Source organism: Phoenix dactylifera, chromosome 2, assembly GCF_009389715.1.
Source record: "Phoenix dactylifera cultivar Barhee BC4 chromosome 2, palm_55x_up_171113_PBpolish2nd_filt_p, whole genome shotgun sequence".
Lineage (NCBI taxonomy): Eukaryota > Viridiplantae > Streptophyta > Magnoliopsida > Arecales > Arecaceae > Phoenix > Phoenix dactylifera.
In genome coordinates, this window is record NC_052393.1 from 23,210,176 (window position 1) to 23,231,374 (window position 21,199).

General features: G+C 37.5%; 1 protein-coding gene across 1 annotated transcript; it reads right to left on the reverse strand.

Moving 5' to 3' along the window:
- Positions 1 to 1,382: 1,382 nt before the first annotated feature.
- LOC103696787 (cysteine-rich receptor-like protein kinase 2) lies at positions 1,383 to 20,987 on the reverse strand. The gene is made up of 7 exons (XM_039123694.1): positions 19,531 to 20,987; positions 19,184 to 19,309; positions 15,474 to 15,601; positions 13,038 to 13,251; positions 10,115 to 10,346; positions 9,807 to 9,957; positions 1,383 to 2,221 (listed from the first exon to the last, which is right to left on the reverse strand). Exons 1-7 carry the CDS (start codon positions 20,402 to 20,404, stop codon positions 1,907 to 1,909), a joined length of 2,040 nt encoding a protein of 679 aa, XP_038979622.1. The 5' UTR covers positions 20,405 to 20,987; the 3' UTR covers positions 1,383 to 1,906.
- Positions 20,988 to 21,199: the final 212 nt, after the last annotated feature.

Sequence of the window (21,199 nt, forward strand, 5' to 3'; positions counted from 1 at the left end):
CTTCGCATGATGATTTAGCTTTACCCCTCCATCTTTCTTTATCAAATCAAAATCTTCCTAGAGAAAAAGTATACTCTTTGATATACAAATGAAAAACAATATAAATCACATTAAGGTCTTCCAACGTTATAATTTTCTGACATCAAAGCACAAGTTTGTTGTCGCTGCGTAATTCGTACCAACATGTGCCTGCAGCATAGGTCAATTTTAATTATAGGAGACTTGGGAGTTTTACCTTAAACAAGCATCTTATTCCATGCTAGATTCATAAGAAAAAGAATAATCTTGATTAAGAATATGATATGATTTCTATCTTGTTCCTACATAGGATTATAATCTAGACTACAGATTAAATGAAAACTCCATATATTGATAAAAAAGGGGATTTGAGATCAGATTAGGTATTTTGTCCATATCAAGCTTATCCTTTTCAGTTTTAGCAGACAAGAACCACCAAATCATTATTCAACTAATCATTTGCAAACCCCTATATTTTGTTTATATATCCAAGATTAATTAAGTCAGCTCTTCTGGCATGTTCTTGCAAGTAACTAAGAAGAACGAAGTTAATCTAGCATCGATTGCAGTTAACATCTGAGTGTTTAATGACCCACCTTCATTATCAAAATAGATTGATCCCTTGTCAATTAGCAAATAGATCACGGTGATGAGAGTAGAACAATCCAAAGAGATCCCAAACAAATTGGATTGACAAGGACTTTTAGCATTTAGTATTAACATTAGATCTGAAAACACAAAAAATATATAATATCTCTATCAATCCCTATAATCTCAACTTAAGAAAAAAGAAAATAAAACAAGAATGGAGACTATAATGCAGTCGTTTAAAGAAGCTTGTGAAGAAACCCCAGATGTCAACCCCCACAGCAAAAAGTTGTTGCAGTCCGAAAGAATCATCAAGAGATTGATAATTGACGCATTCTCTTAGCATGTTGCTCTCAAAGAAAGTTGAAATGTTTGAGCCTTGACAATTAAACTTAAAGAACACGTATTGTTAGACCTAAATTGTCGACTTAGTGTCAATAAATCTACAGATAACTTTTTATGAAGCCTGCAGTGCCAGAATTATTTGAAGTATGAACTGGTAAAACTATAAAGAAAGACAAAATTATCACCCCTCCAAATCTTTTGCTCAGTAACACTAGTATCCATTAATGGCAGAACACCATTAAACCAAAATTTTTCTCTTATAACAGTTGCACTCATTTGCCTGGTCAAAACTCTGGTTGGTTTCTTTAATAACCATAGTAACAGAAAATAAGAATAATGGTAAAAGATATGCAATTATGTACTTGCCATAAGATCAAAAGTTGTTTTCTGAATTTCCTCAAACATTTGCATTCAAATAATATTATCAGATGTGCAGTAAAAATTTAAAACAAAATAGCCATTATTCTTACAATACAATGGCCACTGTAATCGGATGATGGCTAAATAATCAAAATTCAAATACCAATCATGTACATGTAATGTAACAAGGGACCTTCAAAAGCTGGTGTTTTAAATCATCGAACTAATCCTCAAGGCCAATCATCCAATACTCAAAATGCTCAGTGGTGATTCTAAAATTTGCTCCAACTGCTAAAATTCCAGGCCTTTTCTCAGAGAATAGAGGACACAATCATCTAACATGTTTATAGCCAATCTTAAGTCTTATTTACTGCAAACACTTATCCTTGGAGCTGCACAATGTCACGCATGACACTGTAATACACTGCTTCAAATGCTGACCAAGCAATCCACAAATTTGAAACTAAAATCACCTTTCATATTACATTGCAAAGATTCCATGCTCCAGCTATTTACATGTCCTCTGCATGCTCCAGCTTCTAATAGTCCTCCTTATTGTTTACCTGAGAATCATTTCTAATTCATGATAGCAACCTCATCGGGCTGAAAGTTGTGATATGGAAGCAGTCACGTTGTATGAAGAAGATAAGCCAGTGGAGGAGAATATGTCTCCACGAACCCTACTTGTTGCATCTATGAAGGTAGGGCTTGTAGGCTGCAGCATAGGTCCGCCATTGCTCAGCAGCAAAATAACGACCTCAGACATGGTGGGCCTTGCAGCCACTGTGGACTGGGTGCAAAGGAGAGCTATCTCAATAACTCTCTTAACTTCTTCTGGCCTATATCCATTTGGATCCAAGGTTCCATCCACCAGATCGATCAACTTCCCATTTTCATATAGTTTCCAAGCCTGTTAACCAATGATATTAATCTAAAATCAATGGGATAAAAGCAAGTTACAAGAAGTATGTGCAATACCATTGGGTTTACGCCCCTACTGGATTTCCAGTACATGAGCTTGACATGATTAGAGTGACAAACATATGCAATACAATGACTAAAGTGGTTTACAAGGAATCTCTTTTAAGAAGACTCTCAAGTACTTGTGGGAGAAGACTGGTAGTCTTAGCAAGTGAGATAGCTCTTATAAGATTTTAAGTAAACCTGCTCCCAGTCAAGCCATGGGACTTGCTAACAATGAATATGTTTTATGCATTTTACAGAGTACATGATCTTTGGCTTCACTGCTCAAACCAAAATATGAAACAAAACACTCGAGGTGTAAGAAAACATAGGATAAAGAAACATAAAAGCAAACCCCAGAAGCAGCACATATTTCTCACTCAAGTGAGAAGATAATTTCACAATGCAAAATAACACATCCTTCTAGTTAACAAGAGAAATCCTCCACTTGAAAAACTGGTAAAACTATTAATACTATCTAATTTATTACTTGGACACTTTATACATGCATAAAATCTCCTATCAAGAGAGGCATACAAAAGAAATGCAAAAAGCTGCTCATTGAATAAGATACTGAAGAGGACAATCGGTCCATCATAACATGAGAGCACAACCAAAGTTGATGACATTTATGGTCCCAAAAAATTGGTTTGGCAAAAGTAGTTTGCTTTGGCGATTGAAATAGTTCCAGGCAGGATAGACTAAATCGGACCAAACAAGCCAGAACTAGCCTGGAACCGGCCAGTTCTGTGACTCGGTTCGAAACTAGGCACCCTCCCCTTCAGCTTCTTTTGTCAAAAACAAAGGCCTTCCCAACACTTTATTTTGGAAGTTCATTTAGTCGATGGCTAAACAGCTCCCTTTTCTCCCCAATTTGCAAAATCACACTGATTCAGCGTGATTGAAGAAAGATCCAAGCCTAAATAAGATGTGCTTCCTCCCTCTCCAAGAGTAAGCAGGCAGCGAGTGGCACGAAGGGTAAGCAGGCAGCGAGTGGCACGAAGGATAAGAAGCAGCTACCCAACACACCAAAAAGGAAAAACAAGAGGCACTTGCAGCCCCAATAGAGAGTGAAGAGGAGAAACCAGTTCACTTAAATTTAGAGACTAGGAGCAACAGTTCTGGTGGTCATAGATCTGCTGGCTAGGGAGGGAGTGGAGGACATAAGACTATCGTTTATGAGACAACCACAGGATGATCTTCAATTCACTGGTGAGTCGCAGTTTATGTATGTTACACAGGATAGGGACCACGGTGCAAGATATAGTGGAGCCCACGAGAATCCGATTGCATATAGGAGACAAGCTCCTCGAGGTCATTTAGAAGGACACGATACAACTGCAGATGACCTCGCACGTGGAGTAAGATCCATAAACGTATCAGATTCCGAGTCGTATAATAGATCCTATTATCTGCATGACCGCATCCATAGACAGCCTATGACCTATACGGATATGGATATAGATATGGTGCGTCTAAAACATCCACCGATGGCTACTACACTATAGTTTGGAGCATCTTATAGATCGAATTTTGTTGTCGGCTTATTCAGATGGACTCCTCATAACCGTTTTATTAGCTAGTTTATCAGGTAGAGGACACTTCACAAAGCCAAAGCTTCAGCTAGAGATCTGAGAGTGCTTATAATCCGAAGCGCGCTCTTTATGGGATAGACATATAAGACTACAATACTGTTGGGTTAGAGAGGTGAGCTGATGTGCCTCCCGACTATACTAATAATTCGGATATTTACGAGAGACATCGCCACTCGACGAGATTTTAGATATCGATATGTATGTTACACTTTAAATATATGTAATTAATTATATTATTTTATATTTTTTATCTTACTACTTGATTTGAAGATATTTCATATTGCTTCTTGTAGCATGCAACATCTCACTAATCATTTTATATTTTGTATCATTTTAAAATAATAAGATGCATCATTAGATTAAACCGGGATCATATAAACATTAAAAAATATCAACAAAATATCAAATTAGACTTAAAATTATTGAAAAAGTTCAAAAAGATTAATTATTAATTAAATCAATGTGAAAAACTCTTAAAAGAAATTGTGCGTGCCAATAGTAAATCAACGTGAAAAACTTCAAACAAAATTTAGGCATGCCGGTACCGGCACGTCCAAGCATACCGTGTCGGTACAGTACCAAACCGATACCATACCGATCCATCTGCCGATCAGTACGGGTTCCGGTACCGGTTTGGCGAACCTCGAATCTTCATTTTTACTAGTTTCAGCCAAAAGCAAGAAGTCTATATCTATCAAAATATTAGTGATATTATAAAACAAGAAAACAAATTAAATAAATCAAGAGAGTAAATTAGGCATCATTTAGCAATATGTTCACTGCTTGAAATTTTTGAGTCAATTGTTTCAGTGGTTTCATGCTGAAACAATTTTTTTCAAAAAATAAAAGCTAAAATTCATGATTCACATCATTTAGAACTATCATATATAATTTATTGTTCAATAAGAATCTCATCGTGACATCCAAGCATCTGGAGAATTCACATTGTGAATATAGCCAAATCTATGCCAAGAAAAGTGAAAATTTAAACTAAAATATTTTTAAAGCCATTCTTAAAACTTGCAAAATTAGTTTTGATGATCACTTCTAAGAATTTGAAGAAATAAAGAAACATGAAAATTGTTCACATATGCAGAGATAAAATAAATTTTGATCCTATAAGTGAATCTTAGTCGAAACTCTGAAATGGCAATGATCTTTTTTTGTTTTAATGAAAACAATAGTGTTTTTTAGCGAGGTCAGCAGAACCGGTACCGAAATCCATACCGGTTGCCTAGTAATATGGTATGGTACTTGTACTGACTCGCGACATACCAACCAACAAAGGGGAGCCAGACAAGGAAGGGGAAGAAGAAAAGAGAGGAAGAGAGAGTGAGAGAGAGGTGGAGGAAAGGGAGAGGAAGAAGAAGGGAGAGAGAGAGCGAGAGGGAGAGACACGGAAGTTGAGATAGGAAGAGAGCGAGAGGGCTTTCAAGCCTCCTATCCTCCGACCGTTGTGTAACAGGGGCTCTGACCCCTTTTTATTTTGAACTTTTCTTTAAAGTGAAATCAGCAGTTTCAAAATAGAGGCTCCGCCTTTGTTATGCAACATCTAGAGGAGAGGGGCCTCGAAAGCCCTCTCCCTCTCTCGGCCTCTCCCTCGCCCCTCCCTCTCCCTCTTTCCTCTATCTCTCTCTTCCTCTCTTTCCTTCTCCATCTCCTCCTCCCTCGCCGATTTCTCAAACAAAGGGGTCGAACTGCACTGATCCACCCCCAATACAAGCTTCATATGCCCCGAACCAGATGGTTTGGGAAAGTACCACCTTTCTTTTTTAGTTTCACTTTTGGAGCCTCATCCAAAACTTAAGCAAACATTCATCAGCTAAAACTTAATATAACATTGATATAAAATCCTGTACTCATGACATCTAGCACATACTCTTAGTGGTTCAAGAATATCACGAACTAGCATTACTGGTAGTTCACAAATAACTTGAGATAAAACGAAGTCTAAAGAACGCTAAGTGAATTTAAAGATGTTTGGAGTGATATTCCACTTTGCTATAGATCTAACATGAGTCAATAATCTCTTGGTTTAAGGACATAGAACACTTGAAATTTGTGAAAAAAACAATCACGATCTACTAAGAAAGTACCGCAATAATGCTCAGTGATATGACAAGACTTTTAAATCAAGTGAAATAATAGGGTAAACATAAGGTCACCTTTTTTTTGATAGAAAAGTCACCTTTTTTTTGTTTGTAAGATAAAAAATATGGTAACATATTTGAGGATGAAGAAACCAGAGATGTACAGGGCAATTATAAAAAAGAAAATGAATGACAAGCAGCACAGAGACCTTAACTTAAGCTATCTTTTTTTTGTTTTAACAAGTGTAGATTTTTTTTTCTTTATAAATTCCATCAATATCTACTAAATCACACATTTATTTAAGTTATTTTTTTCTCTAAGCTTTGTTATTAATTTATTATAGTGAGCGAACTACATTTTAATCCATCAAGGTATCAAGACATTTGTGTGATGCCCATCATTAAGCTATAAAGATCATTGAAATATGAAAAGATGCTTACGCTTTTATGGCTTAACAACGGGCTGTTTTGGCAGATAGGGATGTTATATTGTTTTGCAGAATTTTGGAAGACATGGGGGGCTAGTAACAACAACTCAATATCTTCCACTTTTCTTCTTTTGATCATTGAATGTGCGATTTAATGGGTATATGCAATTAATTTTATACCCTTGTATACTTGTGTTAGTTTAATGCAATAACTTCAATAAGTACAACTTTAGCATAAAACTACACAAATTATGATTATATAGTTCAAAAGTCAAAAAACAACAAAATGGTTCAAAATAACTTGCCCTGATTTTTTTCCTTCAATTTTTTGATTCTTTATGAGACTTCAAAACTCAAACGGAATGGAAAAAACTGACAAAATTCTGTGGGAGACTGAATATGAGAACCCAAGTTTTGAAACCTTAAAACACAATTTCTTAAGCACGAACAGATTCCCATCTAGGAATTAGCCATTTTAGCAAATAGTCAGTGTCACATCTTGCAAAGCCTTGATTAGTCATAAGCCGACTGAAGTCATGAATTATTTACATTGTTATCCCAGACCTTTTTATCAACTTGCCAAGAGTAAAAGGACTTCATTTTGTATATTTGCATAAATCAGATGAAGGCATGTTTTGCATATGATGGTCTTTATCTTGTAGACTTGGCTTCATTCTAATGGTCTCAAAACTAAGAATTTGGCATTCTTCGAACAACGCTGGTCTCATTATAATAATGTCCTAAAACTTGATTGGCTTTCTTCTATAGGGTTTGTTTGATTCTAATAAAGTATGACATTAGAATTTTCGTCTTCTTTCAATGCGGTTGGCATTATTCCAACTATCCCAGCAATTAGAATTTCAGCCTGTAGACACCCCCGGACATCCCAGTCGAGGCTCTTAAGCCTAAATCAATAAGTGGTCACATGCTTAAACTTTGCTCCATGGCTTTTATGGATCTTCATTTGACCTACCTCCATGCTTCAAGCTTCAAATTGGTCAAATGCACATGCAATTCCACTTTCAATTGATTAATTGGACACTTAATTGCACCCAATTGAGCCCAATTAATAAATTGATTGATTCCCCAATTTTTGAGCCCAAATTTCAACTCTCCAATCTAATTCACTCCATTTCACTCCAAATCAAAATCTAATTCATCTCCTCTCCAACCTAAATCCAACCCTAACTAACCAATTTTGAGCTCAATTGAAGAAAAAAACCCTGTTACTTCCCCCAATTTCCTTGGATCGGTGTAGCTCAACTCTTCAATTCAGCCCGGTTCACTAACCCCACTGCAATTCTTTTCTAATGAGCCATCATTTCCCCCTTCCATCCATCCCAGTTAGTGTATTTTGATTGGATTATACTTAAATATTCTCAATTGGATCGAATACCTGCAATTTCAATTCAATTAGACTCGATTGAGTCTAATTTAGGCTACTTTTGAAATTCTATCCAATGAGCTTAAATAAGGCTCATTTGAATTGTGACATTCCCCCGTAGTCCAAGTGTCCTAGATTTAATTTCATAAACTTTGGGCACTATAACCCCTCAATTGAAATCACCCCAAAATCCACAGGAAAATTCAAAAGAAATGGAAAAGAAGCGAGAATATCAAATAGATTTAAAATTTTTGGACTCTAACTCTTCCTCTACAAGCAAATTGGAAAAAAGAGTACCTAGCCATTAGACCTATGAGAGAGCATCTAAGTTATTCAACTTTTAGAATTTGAATTATCATGCATGGTTCTCCAAAGATCAATAATGGCATGTCACTTGGTATCATCTCCACTTTTCTCCAAATTCAAAAATTTAAATACTAGCAATTGCTCCACCCATGGTCTCACATCTCGGTAGGATGTCCAGCGGGACACCTGGTAGGGTACCATCACAAGTGTTAGGATGGAACCATCCCACCATTGTCCTAGTATCCCTCCCCTCTACCTTCATCTTCTCTCTCTCTCTCTCTCTCTCTCTCTCTCTCTCTTCTTCATCTTGTTCATCTTCTTCTTCTTCTCTATTTATTATTCTCTTGAGTACTATCTCTTTTCTCTATTTCTACTATAATCTAATATATAGCTGTGCTATTTTCTCATGCCTCAAATTTGAATTTTCCTACAAGTTAATTATTGACCTTCACCGATTGAAGGATTACAATTAGAAACATGACCTATGACCTATAACTCCTCTAAAAGAAAACATTTGTTTTTGGTATTCTTGAATTTTATAATTTCTAGGAAATACCTTTTCTGCCCTGTTTTCTGTGATAGGACAGCTAGGAAGCTTGTTGACACAAACCCTAATTTAATCCATTCCCTAGGCCCTCCAACGCATCGCAGGCCATCCCCAATTGGTCCTGCATCATTCCCCATTTCTCTTTTTTTCCATTTGCAAATTTTAACATCAAGGTACCAGCCAGGTGGAATCTTGTTGGACTCACACAGGTCAAGCAGTTCAGATGCCCAACTCGCTAGGTTGAATGGTTTTTCAAACATATCAATTGCTCCATGACCCAATCTGTCATAGGACTTGGGGGACTTGTCAGCAGGTCGACACGAGTAACAGTGCTTTAAACAACAGCTTTCGATTTTTTTTTTTTGTTCCTTCTGTAGCCTATACAAAAGTTTGGCCACTTAGGATGTCCGAACCCAATGTCTCCAAATACAAATTAGGTACAAAGATCATTTGCTCAAACTTCTATTGCTCAACAGAACCCATTTCTCATTAGGTTGTTTAGGTTTCTGCAATCTATTCCGGTACATATTTTGGATTCAAGGACTACCTGACCAAATAAATCAAGTTATAGTGAATTTAATTTCAGATATAGATAGCTAGATTGAAGCTCTATTTATCATAGACTTGATCTTGGTTTGTACAACGGCAATAACTTGCCCTCATATTTTTTAAAATTTTAATAACAAAGGCCTCAAAGGCAATTTCAGTATTACATCACACAAGGAATATCAGCTTTTGCTTTCTCCAGCAGTTTGAGACACTAGGTACGACATCAAACGAGGTTCAAAAATTATTGCTACATTTGTCTTACATGATACAAAAAAATAGTTAATGATATATAGTTCAATCATATTGACAATTGAATTTGGAGTCAGATTCTAGTACTTATGGATTTGGATGAAGTTCAGGTCCAGAAAGCCTTAAAAGATCCAGTGACCTTATTATTGACCCGTTTTATGTGAAACTACCATCAAGTTGCATGATTTTATAAAGCATGGGATGAAGACCGCAACCAACAAGACAAATGATATGTTCAAAAAGAATCCCCTAGAGAGAAATATAAAGCATAAATAGTAAAATCATTGTTTTAAGGCATAGTTCCATATTGCCAGGTGAAATCACTGGCTTTTTGTTTAGAAAGTAAATGTGCTGCAGCTAAAAAGAGGTTTTGAATAATATTACCCATTCAAGAAGGTACTGAGTCTCAGGCTCAAGCTTTATGTCATTGCTCTTCCGACCACTAACTATTTCAAGGACAACAACTCCATAGCTGTATGTATCAACTTTCTCAGATAGCTGTCCATGAATTGCATACTCAGGTGCTGTATAACCCCTGTTACAGAATTATGTAGAAATATGAAAGCCGAAAAATTGCTAGGTTACCATTCTGTCTACAAAACAGGAAACATATACAAGTTACCACTATCAACAAAATGCGAAGGACAATGAATAGCACAACCAATGCAACTAAATAAAACTTTCACCCATACAAGGTTCCTGCAAATTTGGTGCTGAGATGACTCTGATCGCTTGGAAGAAGCCTTGCCAGGCCAAAATCTGCAATTTTGGGCTGAAAATCCTCATCAAGTAGTATATTACTAGACTTTATATCACGGTGTATGATACGGACATGGAATTCCTGATGCAGATATGCAAGACCTCGAGCCATCCCAACAATTATATCAAATCTTTGTTTCCATTTGAGGGTTCCATGTCTGTCACCTGTCAAGAAGATACCACCAATGTAATTGACATCACATGTAAGAGGAATATGCAGAATATTGTCAAAAAGATAAAGAATTGTACAGTGCAGAAATTTTTTAACTTGGGCTGTTCATATCAATGTGTCAAGTGCCGATCATGACTATGGGACACTGGGTCCTCGTAAATTGGGGCATACAAGTCTATTTCAGTAGGTCTTGCCCACGTTAGTGACTGCATAAGCTAGTACAAACTGACATAGGTTCAGAACCCTATTAAAATAAGCTCTTCCTTTCTTGTTCGCCTAATTTTGCACCCGGCAGAAAGAGGAAAAGAGAGAACAGAGAGGAGAGGACGAAGGAAAGAGGAAGAACTCAGTTTCGATACCGGCATCATAAACCCAACCATCAGCTCCAATAACCTACCCTGATCCTAAATTTTGATAAATAAACACCAAAAGCCCCCTGAACAATCATTAAAAGCACAGAAAACAATAAAAAGAAGGCATCTATGTGAATCACTGGGATGCCAACCTATCGCAATTGTTTGGATGGTACCATCCAACATAATCCCTGACCAATGCCTAGTCTAAGACTGAGATTTAAAATCTTGATTCAGTCGAGAATACTACCAATCAGGTAGGAAAACAATCTATCAAAAGCCGCTTGTGGTCCAACTAGTGGTGATGGGTGGTGGAGCTGACAACAGTAACCAGTGACATTGCCAGATGTGTTTTGTCTCTTCTTTCTTTCTTTACTTTCTTTGTTCTTCATAGAGTTAAATTTCAACTTCTTTCTTCTCTTTCTTTCTCCTCATGTTTTGTTGCTTTTCTTTGTCTTCTGTTACTTCCTATGAATAACCAGATCATCCCCTGTTTTCTCATCCTCCACTCCTTTTTCCACTATCTCCTTTTTTATATTTCTCTTCTGTTACTGTCTCTTCTTCATTAGGCCAGGATTCCTGTTTCACTTTTATTTTCAGTTTTCTCTGTTATTTTTGCCTATTAACTTTTCCTCTTTCTATGTTTTCTATTTTCTTGCTTGTTGGCAACTAGATATGGTGGTACAGATTCCTAGTCTTCTAAAATATCAATATTCTATATTCTCAAATCTCAATAATACAAACTATATTCTCATTAACATAGTAATGAGTTTTATATAGACAACCCAAAATTTTAATAAAAGTGCCCATAAAAATAAAATACTAAAGTCCACATAAAATCAAAATTCTCTAATTTCTAAATAAAATAAAATTTTATAATTTCTATATTTGCGCCAAACAGAAGTGAACCTAAATTTCTTTAACAATCCTCAGTCACAACCCCAATTATCCCACACCATAATCATATCAACGTGCCTCCGCATGAACCCAAAAAACCATAGTCCTAACCTAACCAAATTTATTTTTGGATCTTTATGGGTTTTAGCTAGCCATCACTAAGCAAAGATTGAATTCCAAAAGACACTACTACACGGTGTAAGTTAACAATAGAATATTCTAATTTTCTTAATATTTATAATGGGGGCATTGTTTGATCACTTTACATGTATAATGATACCATGTTGACCTTAAAGATGATGACTTGCTTATCCAATATCAAAATTTCCTAAAGTCATCTCTTCATGGTTGCTCATATCACGTTTGAATAGGTCAGAGTCTAGGCCACCAAGCACCAAAGATAAATGAGTATACTTTCACTTATCAAACACATTCCATTATAAAATTTGTTTTTTGGGCCTCTCATTGTTCAATAGGTCTGGATTACGTTATCATGCATCAAGACTTAAAGGGCTCCTAATTTTCTATTAGTTCTCTAATTTGTACTTCTGTTTTTCTCTAAAAAGCCAACCTGAATGAACAACATAAAGAAAGAGATGAAACTTCTTTTATTTTGACGTATTCATATTTATGTTTTCTTTTTTTCCTTTGACATTTCTTCCTGCTTTCTTTAGCGTTTCATTTAGCTGAAAGTCTATAGTGACTTCATGAAACCAGTTGATCATGCAGTGACTCGTAACAAGTGCAAATAATCTAGTAACTGAATTTCTATGAAACTACAGAACAGTCATTTCCACACTTCAGTCCCAAAAAATGGTGTACAGTATTTCTTAATTAATACTTTAGAAACACCATTCTAACCTCGCACTTCACATTCATATTTCTAGTTATATAAAATTTAAGTTGACTACATTTATTTTAAAAAAAGATTTCCTAATTTGTCTTAAAGTATTTTAGAATATAATTTCGCAAATAGGTGTACTTTAGATGTTGGTATAAGCCAGTACTCCCCAAGATATAGTTCTGCATGTCATGCCATGCAGAGTTTAAATCAAATCAAGCTTAAGATGTGATACTAATAATCCAAAGGAAATTAGGAAACAGAGCATTTCTCATTAAGTGGTAAAGTGATAAGAAAGCATAAGACATCACAAAGCCTCTTAATAAATGAGGCATAAGATGGTCTGCCATGACATCTCTCTGCAAAACATGCTTCATTGTTTTCAAATTTTTACCAAGTTAAAAATGGAAAAGAAAACATCTACAAGTGTTTTTTGGAATTAGTATGCTAGTAAACTGCATGCGAGGCATTTTCAGACAAACTAGAATGCTCGGATTTTATTTGAGAATAGCCTAATTATACCCCAACCTAGAAAATAAAACTGACAAACAATATATGATTAAGTTTGTAGTTAAAGCTGGAAAGTTTAGTACCAAATAGGAACTTATCAAGGCTGCTATTTGCCATGTACTCATAAACAAGCAGCAGATCAGGGCCTTCACTAGAACATCCAAGAAGACGAACCAGATTTCGGTGATGAACAATGCTTATAAGCTTCACCTCACTCTGGAAATCAGCCTTTGCCCTGCTGGTTCTAGCAATTGCCAGTTTTTTCACCGCAACTATTTTGCCATTTTTCAGTACCCCCTGCCATGGATCAACAATTTAAAGCACCCAAAATAATAGTGTGAAATACTAAAAAACAAGATTCGCATATACAAATAGATAGATACATTGCATATTTGGGGATGGCATTTTAGTTCCCAATGTGCAAAATTACAAAATTTACCATGGGCATTCTGGTATTTTGGACGATAGTTTCATCTCATGTTTGTTATTTTATTTCTCATGAGATTTAAACTGAAGAATCATAAAGATTTTAGGGCTTCGAAGAGACTTTTTCTTTCCCTACTTCTATCCTTACACCATTCCTCTAGCATGTTACTTTTAGACCACCAGACACCACCGCATTCCTTTCAACCTTCCTCCCACCACCAAGCACTCTTCCCTCCGCCTTCCAAGTACAACTCTCCAGCGGTCCCCAACCTCCCAAACCCTGCTACATCTGCTAACCAGAAACCCTTATGTCTCCTTGCTCCTCCCATCGGCTACCATCCTCACCTCCCATCTCCTATCACTGATATCTGAAACCATGATAACAAAAATTTCTTGACATCCATATAATCTTCCTAGCAGATGGAGATGATGGGAAACCCCTAGAAAATGCTAAATTATATTCATTATGTTTTACATTTAGGAAAGAGTTCTGTGCATTAAAGGAATGTAAGACCGTATCAAAGAAATCTGAGTGTTTAGTAATTTGCTCATATTTTGCGCCATCTAAGTTCAACCTTCTGTCAGAATGGTAGAAACATTATGGTACCTGAGTTATCCAGTATCACCATGAATGTGATATTTAGAACTTCCAAGGCAATGAGATTGTGGCATGTTGATACCTAGTATCTAGGAACTGTCTCAACAGCAGGTAAGTTGCACTCTTCTCTATTTTGAAATGAAAAATGTGGTGTCCAGGAAGTGCATACGTGTATCAACCCCTTCTCACAATCAAGAACTAGAAGTTGGTCATGTACAAGTTCATTATGATGGAAAAAGTTTTGTTTTCAATGGAGTTGAACACAAGCATTCAAGCATTAGTGAATCTTTCTAGGAGTAATACTATTCAATACATCCACTCTTAGATGATGCCGTAGGTGACTGATTTAAGCTCATGGGAAGCAAAGATAGTTTGCCCAAAGCAGAATGCAAGACTTAAACCATCTCGTCAAACACGTGGGACTCTGCTCTACAGAGACTAAAACATGCTGTGCCATCTATAAACTTTACTTGTTAAGGTAATCTTGAATACCCAATTATAAACATAATCATACCTGAGCTCCTGGCATCCATGACAAGCAACTGTTATTGTATAGTTTTAATATCAGATGCACATGGATTTGGTTTTCCATTTGGTCCCTCTTTCTTTGCCTAAAGGCAATCAAGTCAAACAAGCATCCAAATACCTAGTTTGGGTTTTGCCTCATACAGTTCATACACTTGTTTTGTCATTTGTTATAAGAAGAAAGCTTTAGTTTGGGATGTCAATATACGGAGAACATCATAGTATACTTTACAGGAAAGAATTTTTGGAATTTAACTTTCCAATATAGCAGAGAGCCATCACTATAAATTAAGAGAATATATCATTTGACAGCATATTATTTCTCCATCTTCAACTTACAAAATTCCACTTTCCACAAAATTTATGTTCGATAAAAATATTTTAAAAACCTTAATAGGGAAGAATGAACTAAGCGAAACTACTGGGGGTCACCAGTTTCATCTGGCACAGACACTAATATGGTGATATGCATAACCAATTGATTCACAAGATTTTTGTTTTTGGAAAAAATAATGATTTGGGCCACCCAAGAATCCTAGTTTATATGATCCAAATAAGCAAGAGAGAGGAATCTTACAGTGGAGAAAGAAAGTTACAAGTACCCAACTTCAGATTCTTGACGAGACCCATTTTGAATGATGAAGTAAATAGATACAGATGATGAATGAGAGGAAGAAGGGAAAAGGAAAAGGGGAAAAGGGAGTGTCTCCCAGAAATTCTGGGCTTTAAAGAAACAGATCTGCAAAATCTTATGATATTTTCTCTCATTATAGGAGATACGGTGGTTCCAAATTGCCATCACCCATGAACAGCAACCTTTATAAGGGGATGAACCGATGAAGTGACTTTTTATATAGGGAACAACTATTTCCATTGTTCCTTAGGAACTAATGAGCTGACCTGCATATCAGGTCTGAAATCATACTGTAAATTATACAGAAGCTACTATAGAATTTCTAAGTCCTCTCACCTTGTATACCTCTCCAAAGCCTCCTTCTCCCAGTTTATTTTCCTCGCTGAAATTCTTTGTTGCAATTTTCAGATCCTTGTAATGAAAGTTCAATGGAACCTGGAGTTCTGTTTCCCCTAATATGTCTCCTGCGCAAGCAATTATGTTACATAACAGGAAAATAAACTTCATGAGAAATTATTATAAGAATAACAAAGCTAATCTCAGTAAACCATCTGATTTAATCATCCAATTAGATTACTCAGGACATGGCACCAGTTTTAAAAAGATAATAATAAGTAGGAAGATGAAATAATATACCAAGATGAGCATGAACCCTTGGACGACTGAAAAGTGGCAATATATGATGTAAGATATAGGCATGTAGCATTGAAAGCTAAAGCAAGATTGGTGGATTTGTAAGAATGCAACTCAATGAACTATAAGGGCAATCCAGTTGAGTATTCATGTATGGTATGATGATAACACAGTAAGTCCTAAACAAGCAAAAGGTACATGACCCTAAAGGACCCACTCTATAGGTTGGGTTAGTCAACTTTATGCTAGCCAAAACCAAGTTACATCACTTTTATATCATCATGTGCAACAATTCTTTAGCTCCTCCTCTTAATATTACCATATGTTATTATGGACATTAATTTTGGTCTCTGTTTGTCCAAGTACCATTCAATTTGATTCAGGTTAGTCTAAAGCTCTTTCGTCAAACCTTGTTCCATGTTTTTAAGCCTTTGAATAACTGCCTAAAGTTCTCGACAGATGCAATTTCTGATTAGTGTTTGAATAAGAAAATAGTGTTGAAGTGGGAGTAATCTTTTAAGACAAGACAATAGGAGGAAAGCATCTAATAATCAGGGATTTGGGGCCTACTGCAGTTTATAATAGAGTATAAGAATTTGATTAATGTGTATAGACAACTGTTCTTGGGCTTCTAGGATCCAGTTTCAGCTTTCCTCAGAAAATTTGGAAAGGAATAAAAGATAAATTTCAGATCATTCCATGGTTGCTGGAGATAAGAATGGATATTTGGTTCTAAAAATAATATTTGGAATAGATTTTGAGTTATTTTATGAAATATTAGTCGACTATGAAATGATTGATTGATTTATCTTCAGAAAGAAGTAAAAGAGGATAAAAAAAAGGCTAGAAGTAAGAGAAAAAACAGTAATTAAGCAAATAAGGAAGAGAAAAACCAAAAACTTGTTTCCCACGCTAAGAGTTGGTAACCTCCCAAAAAAGTGGCACACAACTAATATTAAATGTGATCAAATTGTTTAGGGATTCTTACTATCTATAAATCGTAAGAAAAAAGCATATGTTTATACATAATAAACAAAAAAGAAAGGTATCTTCTACCCATAGGGCTCGTTTGGTTCGCGGGAAGCATTTTTCTTCCTAGGAATATGATTCCTGGGAAACAAATTCCTAGGAAGAGAATGCCTAGGAAAGTACTTTTGGCATGTTTGGTTGACCATGGGAAAGTGACAAATTTCCAAGGTGATTATGTTTGGTTGGCCATCCACTTTCCTAGGAAAGTTATATATAATTCCTATTATGCCCTTAATAAAAATTAGATTTTTAATGCCTCTTTAATGCTTCTTTAATGCTGAAGGGACTTTTTGGGAAAAAGTAAAAATGGAGTGATTCCCGCCTCATGGGAAAGTAACTTTCCCATGTTTCTCATGGGAAAGACTTTCCCATGAAATGTGGGAATCACATTCCCATGGGAATACAACTTTCCCTTCTCTCTCCTTTGAAAACTCCAACCAAACAAGAGGCATCTCATTACTTTCCCGTTGACCACACTTTCCCCCCTTCTTTTTCCGCGAACCAAACGAGCCCATAGAGTAACTTTGCATAAAAAGGAAGAATGGAAACTAAATAGCTGGCCAGTTGGATTTCTTAGACTCATTACTTAATAATACGACTAATTCCATTGATGAACCCAGATGATGAGCTGGTTGCCCTGATTAACAGGAAATCAAATGCTAAGAGACCCTAAATTATTTTCGGTTTCCCCAAATGACCCCAACTTCTGTTGATCTTGCCAGTTGATGCTTTTTAAACCAATTGTGTAACAAAATTAAAGGTGAATCGGGCAACAAAAAAGGAAGAAGAAATTTTCATGTTATCATTCTTTGCCATGTGAAGAAACTATTGTAAGCTAAACCTAGCATTTACTGAAAAGGACATCAATATTTGTGGGTCTTTTTTCCCTAAAAAGGAGCATACTTGAATGTGGTGGCACAATTTTCACTTATTTTCGTTGCTCCCTTGTTTGAGCACAACAAAGCATGGTTCTCAGTTTATTCCTGTCTCTCTAGTTTGACAGAAACAAGTTTAACAAAGTAAGAACAAGTTTCCAAAGACAATTATGCAGAATCCAACCTCAGTTGGGTGACATTCATTTGGGTCTAGTGAAAACCCAAAAGTATGATCAAAGAAGATAAAACCAGCAGGTTCTACCATACTTACAAATACTCCAACTTTTTAAAATAAAGATAATGGAGTATAATTAATTACTGTATATTTCTAAATCCATAAAGACTGAATTCTTCATCTCCTAGACTTATTAAAAGTATTTTTGAGTATGAGTACTGCATTAGAGAGAATGGAAAGCATGATAACTCTCATCAAAGTAGAGGCCTTTGGTTGATAAACACCTTCTACATTATCGGTACATTATCCTGCAAGCAAGGTTTTAAATCCCGTGGGACAGGGCTATCCCAATTTTTTCATGGAATAGAATGTGCCGCTGTGCCACCCCATCCCGATGCTTGGGATAGGAAATGCCCCAAGACATGCCGATCGGAACGCTGGGACAATGGTGGGACGGTCGTATCCCGACACATAGGATAGAACCCCGTCCTGGTGTTCCGCCGGGACTTGAATCCTTGCTTGTAGGTAATGACAATGAAATCCCATCTGCAAACAATTATTAGCAAATGGATTTTCATCATGATAAAATCATGTCTTTACAAGGATCATGGCATATACGGTACTCACTTCATACCTCAAGTACGTGAATCAAGTCAACCAAGAAAATTTATTAGATTAAATGCTTACTATTTGATAAAGATAACTTAGTTTTTATTAGATAGTATTTGCTCCTGCTTATGAGCAAAATTAAGTCTAGGTTCTTTTTTTCCTCTCTCTTAGATTTTAGATAAAATAAGTTCAACGGAGTCTAGATAAGTTTCCAAAAGAAGAGGACAAAATAAAAAAGGCAAAGAGCCCAACCTCAACCGGGCCATATCCATTCTGATCCCATAAAAATCCAAAAATATGACCAAAGAAGACTAAACAATCGGCTCTACTTTAGCCAAACTCAAAGTAAAGAGCATATTCTCCTCTCATGGTCATTCAACTGCAAAGAAATACCACCTACAACTTCTTTTCGACTGGCTGTGAGCGTTTGACTTTGTCATGAGTAATTCTTGCATCATTTCTATGAAATAAATAATTGGTGAAGCTCCCAGTCTTCTTCTCAAAAGCAAATGTGTCGAAGATTTCTTCTCTTTTTGTCTTTTTTATATTTTTGAAATAAAAAGTATGCCAAAGAATCATAAAGTGCGCAAATATGATACAACACCTTCCTGACAAAGGAGAAGAACATGTCTAAATTATAAATTAGGCTAAAAAAACATGGCAAGTAATATAGTAAGATTCCTATTGACAAACGCATGATGACAGTATGGTTCGGACTTTCTCACCTTTTTGAGCCTTCTCGGGCCTTTTTGACTGTCTGACCCACATGAATGCCACCAGACCTAGAAGCATCAGACCCGCAACTCCACCTACAACTCCTCCAATGATGGCTTCCAGTTTGTTCAACACCCCTACTCCACCATCGCACCCAAGTCAATAGCTCTGAGATGTACTATATGTAGCTTGTAGTATAGCTTTTCCCCATGACAACCAGGTGTCCATGGGGAACGCATTCAAATGGAAAACGATGAGGATGAGACCTCTAGTCGTTTCCCAGGCGGTTCCCACTAGCGATTATGAGAAATCTCCAGTAAATTAAAGGAAATGTTATAATCTTTTAGCGTTTGATCACCTGAATCCAAGAAGGGAGCAAGATCTACCGTCTCATTGGCCGGGAAGAAGGCGGCGTTGGAGTACCTCAGAAAGCACCCTGCATCCACCGCCCTCCCGTCGGAGTCCGGCGGGCACCCCTGGATATTCTTGAGCGCCACCTGAAGACACTGCGAGCACCCTCTCTTGTTCACCGTCTCCACGCACTGCGCCGCCCCGTATACCCCGCCCCTCTCCGCCGCGGCGAAGAACCCGGCGATCCGCGGCGTGGCGACGACGAGGTTGCGCACCAGCCCCACGGCCGCCGCCGCGTTCGGCGTGGTTCGGCCGCTGCAAATCCCGACGTTGCCGGGGAGGGTGCCCTGGTCGAAGAAGAGGGAGCTCTCGCAGCGGAGGAAGCAGCCGTCGAGGGTGACGCGGGCGCCGTTGGCGGCGGAGCAGTTGTGGATCCGGGCCTCCGCCGCCGCGAGGCAGGCGAGGCAGTCGGCGCGGGAGAGGTAGGGGCGGCACTGGAAGAGGACGTAGACGGGGTCGGAGGCGCGCGGGTGCTGGGCGGTGGCGAAGGAGGAGGAGGAGGAGGAGTTGGAGATCTGCGCGCGAAGGTCGGCGTAGCTGGCGTTGAGGTTGGCGAAGAAGACGGCGGAGTCGGAGACGTTGTACTGGCTGCAGCCGAAGTTTAAGAGGTTGGCCTGGGGCGCACCGGTGACCGGACTCGGACTCCATGTTAAAACTAATAGGGAGGAAAGGAGGAGGTAGCGGTACATGTGGAGTGAGATACAGGTGCGGTCACCGGAGGTGGAGATCGTGGTGGATCGGAGGAGGAAGAGGAGAGGCAGTAGTAGGGAGAAAAGGCCGCAGGGTAACATTTTTTGGTGTTTATTTCTTGAAAAAAACATTTGTTGGTTTTTATAAGCTTTCGGCTCTCCATTTTTTTTCCTTTCGGCTTCCCAATTTTTCTCTCGTTTTTTCGGTAAAGTATTATCCGCGGATGGAATTGGCGGCTTCACGTAAGGCTGCGGATGAAAGGTGGTGAAGTTTTTTTTTGGGATGGAAAGTGGTGAAGCGTTTCTTGGGGGATGCAGAGCGTTAAGCGGCCAGGGCCTCCGCTCGGGATGAGAATGTTTTGTGAGCGGGAGGAATAGTGGTGACGTCAGGGTGAGGAAGAGACAATTGAACTCGACTACTTGCTGGTGGTTGGGGTGCAAAAGAGCCAGGCAGCGGGCCTGGGCGCTTGATTCATCGTTTTTGGATCTAAATTCAGCTTAATTTGATTATTATTGGGCTCGTGTTAAACACAAATAACCCGAACAATCTTTTAAATCAAGCTTCGGTATAACAAATAATAGTAATTAATAGTAATTAATTTTTGATCCTTCCATGATTGCGGTATAACAAATAATTTCTGTTGATGAGAACTTCTATTTCGGGTCCACAGAATCTGCGTCTTGTTATTCCCTATCCCTAATAACAATTTCATTAAGTTAAAATTCCAAAGACAGCCCATGATCTCCACTGGTTTGTTAAGTAAATTCTTCACGCACGTTCATGCCAAATCTCTTCTTTCTTCGTACACGCATGCCAAACCTCTTCTTCCCCGGCGTTTGGCTACTTTCTTTCTTTAAACCGTCAACTCCAAAAAAAATCATCTTCTTTTTCTATTAATGCATAAAAGTCGTTCTTAAAGAAGAATT